General features: G+C 41.0%; 1 protein-coding gene across 1 annotated transcript; it reads left to right on the top strand.

Moving 5' to 3' along the window:
• The first annotated feature begins 8,570 nt into the window (after positions 1–8,570).
• On the top strand, positions 8,571–13,097 carry LOC118565792. The gene is made up of 6 exons (XM_036146796.1): positions 8,571–8,668; positions 11,626–11,681; positions 11,929–12,291; positions 12,534–12,623; positions 12,715–12,808; positions 12,893–13,097. The coding sequence occupies exons 2-6, from the start codon at positions 11,633–11,635 to the stop codon at positions 13,080–13,082; spliced, it is 786 nt and encodes a 261-aa protein (XP_036002689.1). The 5' UTR covers positions 8,571–8,668; positions 11,626–11,632; the 3' UTR covers positions 13,083–13,097.

The following is a 13,097-nucleotide window of genomic DNA, read 5'->3' as shown; positions in this document are numbered from 1 at the left end:
AAATTGTTTCTTTCAAGGAAAACGCAAAGATTTTTAGAAGTCCGACATTTATTTCCATTCTAGTATAATCATTACACTGTATTTTATTTATAGTGTTGCAAAGATAATTGTTTGATTTATAATAAATTGTTAGTTAGAAAAGGGTTTTATCTTTTTTAATAGAGTTCTGTCTGGCAATGTAGCAATAAGAATTGCTGTCTCAATACCAAAAAGAGCTCATCAGATTTTACTTACTGTGGTTTCGCCATAGTGCTCCGCTTGATTTATACATGCAAGTAGCTTTATTATAATTTATGTAGGGAATATTTTATGTTATATGGACACTAAAACAACAAGGTAGAAGAGAAAACAAAAAAAGAGAAAAGGTGAAAGAGGAGAGAAAAGGAAGAGAATGATACACCATCCTCAGTCTGCTACTTCACCTGCAAAGAGAGATGAAAAAAAGAACAGCAAAACCAGCCGCTACAGTGTTAGAGATACATTAGAATAACGCCTTGATACCATGTTTATTAAGTCGATGTGTGACAAGTAAATTTCTCCACTGTGAGATCAATAAAGCCTATCTTATCTTATAAACAGTGATAATTAATACGACATGTATAAAGTGACAGCTGAAGTTAATAACGGGTTTTCTTTATGGAAGTGAGTCTGTAAGCACCTGAATCCAAGCAACTGTAGGTGTTTGTGAGAGTGTGCTTGTGTCTGTAACGTTTATCCATAAGAAAAATGCTCAATAGTGGTTGTGAAGAGCCAAAGACCCCCCCCCCCCCCCCCCTTAGCACCGAGCTAGACGCCAGGAGAACTAAAACCCCAGATGCCCAAAGGACCCCCAGAGTAAAGGTGCCCAAGAGGGGCCACCTCACCCAAGGAAAGAGGAGAGACGGCACCAAGCAAACCCCCCAACAGCCTCAATGCCAAAGCCCTGGGAACCGGCAGGAAGAGCTTGTGGACTCCGCCGGCACCAGCTATGCTGGAGCGGATCCGGCCATGGGCACCAGGGACCCGAGTCCCCAGGGGTGCCATCCCCGTACACCGAGTACCACCAATGCACCAGCGGACCAAGGTGCCAGCCAGCGGAGGGGAGCAGGATGAGGAGGATGGCTCCAAACTTACTGGAGACCTGAGATGTCATGGGAGAGGAGGCAGTACAAACCCAACCTGACAAGTAAACAAACAGAAAACTACATACACAGTCTCATTTACTCGTTTCCACCCTAGTGCCCCACTTGCAATCACTCCTACAAAAAAGAAAAAAGACGCAGTGCACACACTCGCAGTTACCACACACATCCTATATTCTCAAGTCCAGGTACCCTCGTGCCCCGTCAGGAAGGTTTTATCTACTATAAGGAAGGATGTTATCGTTGACCAACAATGGGATTCAGAGATATGTTCAGTAGGTATTTTTTTAAACAGCTTCCTAGTAATAGCTAATTAGACTTCTATCATAACGCTGCAAAATGCATCAACACATCTAACCGAAATCTGCTAAATTATAGGAACAAACTCAGGAAGAATCAGTTTCTTTGTTGTGTAACATATTAGTCTCCATATCCTCATAAGTTTACAAGTTCCTCAAGATAGTTTCTACCAGCTTTCTTGTTGTACTGGGACCGACAGTTGTCAGAAACCTTGTGGGGTCTACGTGATGACTCCATTGATTCACATTGTCTGAATGGAGGAGTCTTCAGAGACAGATTTCAGGAGCTGAAGGAGTTCAAAGTTTCTCTGTAGTAGATCAGTGAAGAGCCTGACCATGGACCTTAGCTGCTCCAGGACTAGTCTCTCAAAGGTCTTCATGATGTGGGACGTCAGAGCCACCGGTCTGTAGTCCTGAGGGCCGCTAGGAAGCGGCGTCTTTGCCACAGGAACGAGGCAGGATGTCTTCCGGTCCTCCCAACCCCCATGCCAGTAGACGTTCGGAACCCTGTGATGGCTCTCATGCCACTCCACACTTGTCTCATGTTATTGGTCTGGAGTTTTTTCTCCAGCTTCCTCCTGTATTTGTCGTTAGCCTCCCTGATTTTACATTTCAGTACCCCCTGCACTCTCCTCACCTCATCACGGTTGCCATCTCTGAACGTCCTCTTCTTCTCATTCAGAATGGTCTTTATGTCCTTGGTGATCCATGGTTTATTGTTGGCGTAACAGGTGACAGCCCGAGCTGGAACATTGCAGTCCACAAGTTGATGTAGTCTGTACTAGTTGATGTAGTCTGTGAGGACTCCCCCATGGGGAGGACTCACAGAGTGCAGGCCAGTCAGTCACCTCAAAGCAGGCCTGCAGTGTCTCATAAGCCTCCTTCGACCACTTCTTCACAGTCCTTGTGGTCGTAGGCTTCTTCTTCACCAGAGGCACCTAACAGGGTTTGAGGTGAACCAGGTTGTGATCTGACCTGCCCAGAGGGGGGAGAGGAGAAGAGATGTATGCATCTTTAATGTTAGCATACATCAGGTCCAGGGTCCTCTCCTCTCTGGTAGGGCAGCTCACATACTGTTTGAAGGTCGGCAGAACTTTGTTCATGGTGACATGGTTAAAGTCTCCTGACATGATGATGAGGGCATTAGGATGTTGGGTCTGTAGTTTGGAGATGGTAGCATGTATGATGCTGCAGGCAGATGTTGGATTTGCAGACGGAGGGATGTACAGGACAACAGTGGTGACGTGTGAGATCTCTCTAGGCAGCACTCATGGTACTCCGGTTGGCTCCGCGTAGTCCAGTCTTGCATCTCTAGCAGGAGTCTTCAGAGTCTTCAGAGCGTCCATTAAGTCCAAAACTCTGATGAGAAAGTGAAAACATGGCTTCCCATCTCCACCAGGATCAAATGTCTCTCCTCATTCATCGATGCAGGCATGGAAATGTTCCTCCTCACCTCAGAGAACTGCTCAGTCCCCAGTTTAGAAAAGCATTTTATTTTTTTAAAGGTGGTTGCTATTCTGACTGTTTGTTTTTTCAAATTGTTGTCCTGCAGCTTGTGCTTCAATGGCCTCCAGTTTTATATATTCTGAAAACACTTTATATCATAATTATTTATTTATTTCCTGACGTCCCTGTTTAAGTTATTTCCTCTGCAGTACCATAAATGGTCACTAGATGTCACTGTTCATCTGCACCACAGGAGTCAAACCTGTGACTCTGGGATTCCAGGCTGTAAACTGCTGCTGAGGTTCTGAAGCATTTGTTGATACATGAACAGATTTCTGCTTCATCTCAGAGTCTTCAGTCACGTTTAAAACATTTAGATTTGACTTTCAGAGCCTGAAATCAGATTGTTACAGTTTTCTCTTTAATAACTATGTTATAACTGAACCATCTTCACCAGTGTAACCTTTAAATTATAAATGTGTGATGTTCTAATCCATCGTCCAAGCATGGAAACGAGAGTTTTCACTCATTCAGTTCTGACCAATTACTGACAGGCTGATTCAGGCTGATTTCTGTTTCCATGCTGGGAGAAGAAGGGTAGGTGGTGGAGGAGAATAAATAAATGTCCACCTGGACATCAGACTGGACTGGAGACTAACCTGTGAAGCTGTCTACCAGCAGGGACAGAGCAGACTGCTTCCTGAAGAATCTTAGGTCCTCCAGGGTTTGCAGTGAGATGCTGCAGATCTTCTCTAAGTCTGTAGAGGAGAGAGTGATCTCCTCTGCCTTCATCTGCTGGAGTAGAAGCACCAGAGCTACTGACTTAAAGAAGCTCAACACGCTGGTAGAGATGCTGGTTCTGTTCTGGGTTCTCCTCTAGAACCTCCGGAGATGATTTCACAAAGAAGAAGGGTTGTCTGTGATGAAGAATATGACAGACAACCCTGAGCCTCCTCTTCATCAGACTGCTGTACAACAACAGAGTCTTCAGTCAGAGGTTTCTCCAGATCTGTAACAATTTAGCAGGAAACTGTTTAAAGAGCTCCATTCAGATGATGTGTGTGATGTAAACAACTTGTTGATACACAGATTTTCCAATTTGGTGAATCAACCCTAAGCCAGAAATAATGAGACACTTGTTTTTGTACAACTAATGCAACTGATCCTAAGAAATGAGAAGATACATATTTCTGAAGAAACAACAGAGCTTTTTGTTTTTGTTTTGTTTTTATCATTTGTCAGAACGCATGTGAAAACACTTTTAATGAGAAAGGAAAACTACGTTTTTTTTTAATGTCACATAGGAATCAATCTCTCAACCTTGACAGACATCTGATCTTCCTGCTGAGCCATCAGGTTCGCCTTTAATTGGGAAACTTCATTTAGCTTCTGATGTCTCCACGCTCTCTGACTTATTTAACCAACAAAATCGCTGTTTTTGGGTTGATTTTAGGACTAGATGGAATAATTCCCTCCATGAGTTGTGAGCTATGAATAACATATTCCAGCTGCATGGTGGTGCGCACAGAGAGCGAAGTAAAAGATGAAGCTCAAAGCTTCATCAGGTTCCTCCAGGTGGACTGCTTCCTTTATCAAGAATCAAGAACTTTTTAAGTCTACTAGTTTTTGATTTAATGTTCCTGACTGGTCTCCCTGAGGGAAGTGGGTCAAACATCATTACCAGGGTCGGTTCTGTGGAGATACATCTGGACCTTTTCTGGACTCCTGCAGCATAGACTGTGTTAAGGTCCAGTAGACGGCATCCCATAATGCCCTGCCTGCTAAGTCCTTCCTCTCCTGCACTCTGCAGCTCCCATAGCACACAGTCACACCTTACTGGGGGTCACAGAGATTAGATCCATCACATCTGGTCCAGATGTTCTCTTTCCATCATGTGAGACTCAGGTCTTTGTTGTCCTCATCACCTCCACCTTCTGTAACTACCTACTCAGCCTCAGTGGTGTCCCTCCACATACTTGTCCTCCACTGGCATCTTTGTCATGTCTGTCAGGTAAAAGTCTGCCTGAATCACAAAGTCTAGAGCTCTGATCTAAAAAAGAACAAGTTCAGTTCTAGACCGAGGATTTGGTGAAGACTGATTCCAGAGTCCAGGCATGGGGACAGAGAAAGTTTAATCACCCCAACATTTGTGTTTATCTGTGGAACCGAGAGTAAATGTTGACTCTGTCCTCAAGGACCTGGAGTCAACAGAAAAGCTCAATAACTCAGCATTAAGGGAAAATAACCCATCCATCCATTTTCCAAACCGCTTAATCCCTCATGGGGTCGCGGGGTTGCTGGTGCAAGGAAAATAATAAAAGTCATAAATCTATTTTAAAACAGGGAGTCAACAGCTGACCACGGTCACTTGGAGTTTTAAATCTGGTCAGTCCGGTCCAGGTTCCTTCATCTGTTTTTTTTTTTCCTCCATTGAAAGTCTTGGGAATTTATCATTTTATAAAGAAATAACGTGCAATTAAATTTGCTGTGCCGTTGTAGCCTGACTCTTCTGTCTGCGTCTGGGTTTATGTGTCAGGGTTTTGACTTTGATCGACAGGAATGATGAATTATCTCTTTAAGAATTACACAAAAAGCACTGATTAGCCGACACCTTTAACTTTGTGTAGTATAAACATATTTTTACTGCTTTTATTGTTTTAAATCCTTCAATGCTGCTGTGGAGGAACAATGAACGAAGAGAGTGATTGTCTGTGGACAGCAGGTCTTTATACAGATCCTTTTATACAGTCAGTAGATAATAACAGGTTTATCTAGCTTTTCTTTAATAATATATGAAGCCAGAAAATATTTGAATCAAGTTCTGTATTTTATTCTAAATGCAAAGCCTTAAAACATCACTGCAGACCTACAAATTTCTAAGAACGTCCACAGTGCACAATAAGTTAGACTATCTGTTTGTTCATATCTAAATTGTTTTTCACTTTCAGTCTGATTCTGCTTCATGTATAAATATTAACCAGGTGTTGCTCCCTGCAATAAAAAACAAATAACCTTTGGAACTTGGCAATAATTTACCAGGTGATTACCATAAAGTGTTGCAACTCAAACTAGTTAAGGCTGAGCTTTGGTTTTATTTAAATTTGATGGAGTTTGCAGTCAGTCTGTAAACAAATGAAACATATTTTGAATACTAAATTTTTAAAAAACTGAGTGAACTATGTTTATCTTTCTGTTTAATAATTTCATAAATATTACAAAGTTTTTTTATATAAACAAATACAGAGCAAAGGATCAAGCCATGAATCAACATCTATTTGATAATGTATGTTTCAAATGTACAACATGTCAAAAGTTTTTGTTTATTTTTTTTATCTGTGTGAACCATGGGTGGAGAAACATTTCTGAACTTGGTGGGGCTGATCAGGGAATACTAGTAACACACATAAAACACCAGCATTCCTCTGATCACACGACTGATTTGTGTCCCATGATACAAGCAAAACCATTTTTAGTCACCAGAATGTGTTGCTTTCTCACAGGTTGTGGTCACTGAGCCTAATAAATGGAAACTTTCTGACCCAATCTTTCAGGAGGATTTGATTGAACCTGACTTTGTAAAACGCCTTTAGATGACATGTTTTGAATTGGCGCTATATAAATAAAACTGAAATATTTGATGTTCTCAAAAATAATTTTTGAATATCATCTTGTTTTGCTCTCATGAACTGAATGTGTCCATCGAGTGGGCGATATGCATCTTTATGCAGTACTGGCACTTTAAATTTTTTACAACTCTGCGTAATGGGACTAAAATTAAAACAAACCATAACAGTCTGCAGGTGTTTTCTTTTTCTGTTGCTGACAGTTTGCTGAGCCATAGGGTCTTTACCAGCTTATATCTGTCACTGGCTTTTCTATTATGTCTCACTTATATCAGAAAACATTCTTCTGTAACATTACACCATCTGCTGGAATCTGCTCTCCTAGCAAGCCTAGAAACATCTAGTCGTCTGATTATCACTCCAGATTTCCTCTACAGATTTTATTTTTCTCTCAGTAAAATTCTAAAGGCTGCTTTAGTCGGTTAAAATAAAAAGGAAGGTACACCCAGCCAGCATGAGTGAACGAGCAACACTTCAGATTCTTTACAGACATGAAGCTCTGCTGACCTGTTCAAAATGATCAGACTTTAAGTTGATCAAATGTTCTGAATCTGCTTTGTTAGTCCATCACCGTATTATAGAAACAAGGAGAAACGGTTCCCAGCGTCACTGTCAGATCCTACCTTTACTTCAGGCTTTAAAACGGCTGAAGATTACTTGTTGTTGCTTGACTGAAACCCAAGGATCATATGACAGAGCAGCTCTGTTCTGATTGGCTGAAACCTGTTAGGCAATAGAACAGCTTTTCTTTCAGTTTTGATAGCAGCTTCCATGAGAATGATGAGTCATGCATTTATCTTTTGTTTGTTACATTCCCAAGTCTTTATAGAAGTTTTGTGATTCGTCTCAATTAAATTACAAAAACCAAAGAGCTTCCCAATGGTGAATATGTTTTTGTTGTTTAGAATAATAAAAAGAAATCTGATGTGCAACAATGTAATGTTTTACAGCAGATGGAAAGGTTTTATTTTTAATTAGGGCATAATTATAAGACAAGGTAAAATCTGTCTTTTATGGACCAGATTTGTACTTAAGTTTTTAGTAAATAGAACAGCTATCCAATGATTTATACTCAAATGCAAACTATGGTGCAATAAAATGTGCTTTAAATGTATTTATCAAAACTTATTAAATATAGCAAGTTTTTTCAATGAAATACTGACCCAAGTGCTGTTCTTGTATTGCCAGACCAAAGGAAATTATCACATTTTGTAGAGGAGGTAAAACATTTTTACAGCCTAACAATGGTTTGTTTGTTTTTTATTCATTTTTTGTCCCTAAAGTGCTTTTAACTTTATAATTATGTCCCATGTGGTGAAAAGTTTGGGCACTCCTGTTTTAAATGGACTGGACTTGTGTAGCGCTTTTAGGGTAAAGTAACTGAATAAACAAGAGTTCATGTTGCAGTCGAAGGTGTGACAGACAGACTACATGTTTAGTTCTTCTGTCTAAGGTTGGTCTCTTTTAGGGCATCATCATCATCATCATCATCACCTCTTTAGCTACGGCTGGTCAAGGGGCGGGACTATCCTGGAAGAGAGGCTGTGGTGAGACAAGAAGCCATTAAGTTTAGACTCTGTGGGAGACTCTGAGGTGTCTCGTGATCCTGCTACGGGTGCAACAGTTCATCTGTGCACCGTCACCAAGAGAAGGCTGATAGGCAGACAGGAGCGCATTGAGCTGAGGAGCTGGGATCAGGCTTTGTCCGTTTGAAATTTGTGCCGCTGGCACCAAAGACCACCGACATTTAGCAAATAGACATAAATTTGTTCATTCTAACAGACAATAAAATAGGAAATTGTTACTCAGATTTCATCTCTGACAGTGAGAAAAAAAAGAAAGTAAACCTCTGGTATCAACTGTACATAAACGTATCCAGTAGATAAGTATCTTTTCAACTTTATACTCACATTTAAACTAAAACCTTTTTTCCACACACAATATTAAAAACATGTTCTTGAAAGTACTTGCACATTGAATGGGTTGTGGTTAGGTTGTACGTTACTATGGGAGGGACTTGGTAAGTAGAGGGGGTGGAGATGCGGCAGCACGTCTTTCGCTTCATTCAGTGTTCAGGAAGTCAGAGCAGAGAGGCTGAGATGGTGAGAGCTGCAGGTCTCTGAGAGATTCTCTTCAGCCGTTCAGCGTTGTGGACCGTTGGTCTGGACGCCTGTTAAAGGTGAGCCTTGCTGGTCTTTTGTTTGTTTTATTTACATGAATACACAACTGTTGTGAATTCTGTCAAACGCCATGGGCAAAAGTTCCCTTTCATTTATTATTATTATTTTATTTTTTAATGGGGTGGGGGAAGATAGGAATTAGATAAGAGAGTTCCAATGGAGAAGTTTGTTCTAGGTTTGCTGTTGATTTGCGCTCCGCACATTCAGCGCCGTTTTCATCCAGCCTGAGCCGATACAGGCAGGCTGATCTCGAGCAGCAGCTCTCTAACTCCTCCCACATATGGGTCCCATGTTCAAAAAGCGGAGTTAATGCATGTCCAGACTGATATATGGGGTAAATTCCTGCACACCCTGGCTTTTCTGTTTACTCTGAGTCAGTTATGACTACACATTGCTCCATGGAAAAGATCTTGCTCGGTAGCAGGGTTGTTGGTCTAACCCTGCGTTTCTTCTTTTTAGCTGAGATCTGCACAAAGAAGTGTTGCAAAAGGCGTGAGGTCCGTATTCAGTTAACTGCACTTTAAAACAATTTAAACGGCGCTAAATAGTCACGTCTGACCCAAGCTGACTGGATTTTAGAACCCAGATTATACACTTTATGACAGTTAATTATGCTTTAGTTTGCAAATTTTGCATAATAATAATAATGTTCCATCATTCTAAGCAACTGAAGCCGCGCACTACTATCGTCACTCCTTTTTTAAAATAAACTTAGTAATACAAGATCAGAGCCCCCACACTTTGTTTTCATGCCAGCAGCGGCTTTTTGTTTCGTAGGCGACGCAGAAAACCTTTCAGAGCAAACTGTAGGTTGCACTGTCAGGATTGTTGTTGCACCCAGGGGCGCCTGCAGGAGTTTATCGGAGGGTACGCACAAAGACACCTGACCCACGCAGGAGCAACTAACATGTGCGCCATGCGCTGACAGCCAAATAAATTATGTGCCTATAACCATTAATCATGCGCGGGACGCACAGCTTATATCACAGCTTTGATCCAGCAACATGTCTACCTGACCCACACAACTTGGTCCCTTATCTAAGTTGCTGTCAATATTGCTACAAAACTCTGTTTCCAGTCTCTGATTCCACTTCAGAGTGTCAGCAGCACACATGGACGCAATGGCGTAGGTTTGATTGGAACTTTGGTGAGGACACTTTTGATCCTACGCAATATGCTTGCTCCTATCTTTTATGCTTGACTTAAGCGTCAGGACGTGTTTCGTCTGTCTTAAGAGAAAAGCAGCATGTTTTGCTACATTTATACAAATGTTATAAGCACTAAGCACACTAAATGAATGTTTTGAAAAGGTTTGCATTTGAACTAAACAACAGAGACAGTAAATATGTGCCTATTTAACCAAATATTTTCAAACTGTGTCTGTTCTCTGTAGATTTATCCTGAATTTTCTTTTGAAGATATGGAAATGCACAGAGATAAACCCCACCCTTGTTTTTTTTAAATCTAACTCTCTGTATCATAAAACATAAAATAATTCAGGAGACTCCAAATAAATGTATTGTATTTACGTCTACACTGGAAGTAGAAGTGTAACTGACATTTACAATATTGACTTCAATATTTCAACAAATGTACAGCTGGGCTATAGTTACTTTATGTAGCCCATTTCATGTAATTTAGCTTAACATCCCACACATTTCTTGCGTCACACAGTCCGCACACACCTGCTAGACAAGCCAACGCCCAAATTTAATGACGCCTGTTTGCTTCCTCTAGCACAGGAATTGCCAAAGTGTGGTAGAAGACAACAGATTCTCCTTACCCCTCTCAGACAACTTATTATTGTTTTTAATAATTATTAAAAAATAATACTTGTATAATTATTAATTATTTTCCTAACAGTGAGTTGTCAATAATTATTAAACGTTCACTAAATCTTAATACATAATCAGCATGGAGGATCCAATACTGTACTTTGAGTAAGACTGATATTTTCCTCAGTTTTATTTGTCTTTACCCTAATTTTAGAAGTAAAACTAGTTAAATAGCACTGTAACGTGGAACCCTAATTATAGTAATAGTAATGTGATCTTTATTGTCATTGAAACATTAAAACTAAATTTGTTCTCTGCTTTTAACCCATCCCCTTGGGGAGCAGTGGGCTGCCATGTGCGGCGCCCAGGAAGCGTTCTGGGGTTAAAGGTCTTGCTCAGGGACCCAGAGTGCCAGGACCAGGGATCGAACCGGGTACTTGCATCCTTCTCTGATTGCAAGCGCGCTGCTCTAACCACTAGGCCACGACCCACTAGGCCACGACCCCCCCCCCCCCCCACCCCCCATTATGCTATTATAACTAAGCAAACGTCCAAACAAAAAATAGCAGTTGTTTAGGCGCCATCTAGTGTTGTTATACTAAATATTCAATTCAGATTTATTTATATAGCGCCAACATATGATACATGTCGTCTTCTACGAGTCAAGTTAAATCAAATCCTGCAGACAGGTTGGTCAGAAAGTTTCCTAGGACTGAATAAGTGAAGAAACATTCAAATGTGCATTTCCTTTTCTTTGAACAAGAAAATGTTAATGCTCTCAAATGACCAGCTATAGAGAGAAAAGACTACACTGTACAACAGAAGCTGAAGAGAACATGAAGACTGCTGGGAAGGTGTAGGAGTCATAAATGTTTACAGTTTAAACTGGTTATGAAAAATGTTTGGAATGTGACGAGAAAATGAACTTGAACTTTCGTACATGTTTTCAGTTGAAAATGAAAAATGGGGATGAAAGAAAAGTTGCAATGACAAATATTAAAATGATTTATTCTTGTTTATATTTAAAACCGTTTTAACTTTTGCATCTATCTGTTAGTTTGGCTTTATAACTGGTTAAAAACAGAAATAACTGTTGAGAATTGTCAGAATGTACAGAAAATTTGCTTCTGATGCTGGAGCTGATGTGTTGCTGATGTGTCTCCTCCTGTCTCCTCTCACAGGGAGAAGATGATCTGCAGGATCCTGCTGCTCATCATCCTCAACTCATGTCTCTGTGGTCAGTTTCCATCTTCTCTTTGTTCAGTCTAAATCCATCAATAATCAGTGAAAAGTCTGTCAGTGAAGGGAACACTTCAATCCTCCAGCTGCATCTGATCAAGCAGTTTGACTTGAAGAGCATCAAGCAGAGCTCTGACAGCACAGAGAGCATCATGGGACAGAAAGCTCTAGAGATGTAGTTTAAAGACTCCCATGTTCCAGTTCTCAGTGTGTCTGCTCCTCTCTTTCCCTCTCTGTCTCCTCAGCAGCAACATTTGTAGTGAATGTGACACAGAGCTCCTATCAGGCAGAGGAGAACCACAGCATCACTCTGGAGTGGACCTTCACCACCACACCTGATCGACCCTGGAGATTTCTGTTCATCCTCTGTGAACAGATCACAGATCATAGAGAATTAGTCCTGTATCAGGTCCATGATGGAGTTGAGGTGTCAGAGGATCAGGATGAACAGTTTTCAGGACGAGTCCAGAGTGACAAAGACGTCCTCAGAGAAGGACGAATCAGACTCCATGTGTCCAAACTGAGGACTGAAGACTCTGGACAGTATTACTGTGATGTTCAGACTGAGGATGGTTCTGGTTCTCAAAGATTTCTGCTCAATGTCTCTGGTGAGTTCAGTCAGTAGGTCTCAGTAGCACTGAGCTATTTCTCCACACAGAGATCTTGGGACATCTTTAAAAATGGGTTGGCTCCATCGGTCTCCAATGGTTATACTCTTCTGTTTAGCTAATGTTAAACTGTTACTAAGCAACCAACAGAACAGCTTCAGATATCTTGGATGTCTGATTTAAAAACCAAAAACCATCAGAACCTTCTCTGTAGACTCTCATCAATCCTGTTGCTGTTTTAGACCCAAAGTCAGCCAAGATGATGACAACAGAACAGGTTCTTCACAGGAACCTCATCATTCCAGCCCCACAGGATGAGACCATCAGTACCGGTGAGTCAGCGGGTCAAAACAGATGTTTGAGCTTCTGATTATAACCTAAATTTAACTTTTTACTGTATATTCTGATCTCTTCTTATTTCAGGACCCCGGTCCAGGCTGCCTCTGTGTTTTGCTGTTATTTCCTTCATTATTTCTCTGAATTTAATTTTCATCTGGAAACTTGAAACGGACGAGAAGTGAGTCAGAAATCATTCAAACATGGCGGCGCTTCTTCCTCCATCAGAACATTTATTAAATGATAAATCTGCTTTATTTTACAGATTTAAAGAGAAATTCCTGAAAAAAGAGTCTGGATGCCTTGCTCAAGAGCAGATCAGTGTTCATGTAGATAGGAGCTCCATTGGGCCTTCTCCCTTGAAGCTTTCTGAGGGCTCGGATTCAAACCAGCAACTGCAGCATCAAGGAAACCCTGGAGAAGAGCTGAGCCTTCAGTCAGAGGAGTATGGATGACATCAGGTGAGTCTG

This window comes from Fundulus heteroclitus, chromosome 14 (assembly GCF_011125445.2).
Source record: "Fundulus heteroclitus isolate FHET01 chromosome 14, MU-UCD_Fhet_4.1, whole genome shotgun sequence".
NCBI lineage: Eukaryota > Metazoa > Chordata > Actinopteri > Cyprinodontiformes > Fundulidae > Fundulus > Fundulus heteroclitus.
Note: the sequence above shows the minus strand (reverse complement) of the source record. Positions and strands in the feature narration are given on the sequence as shown.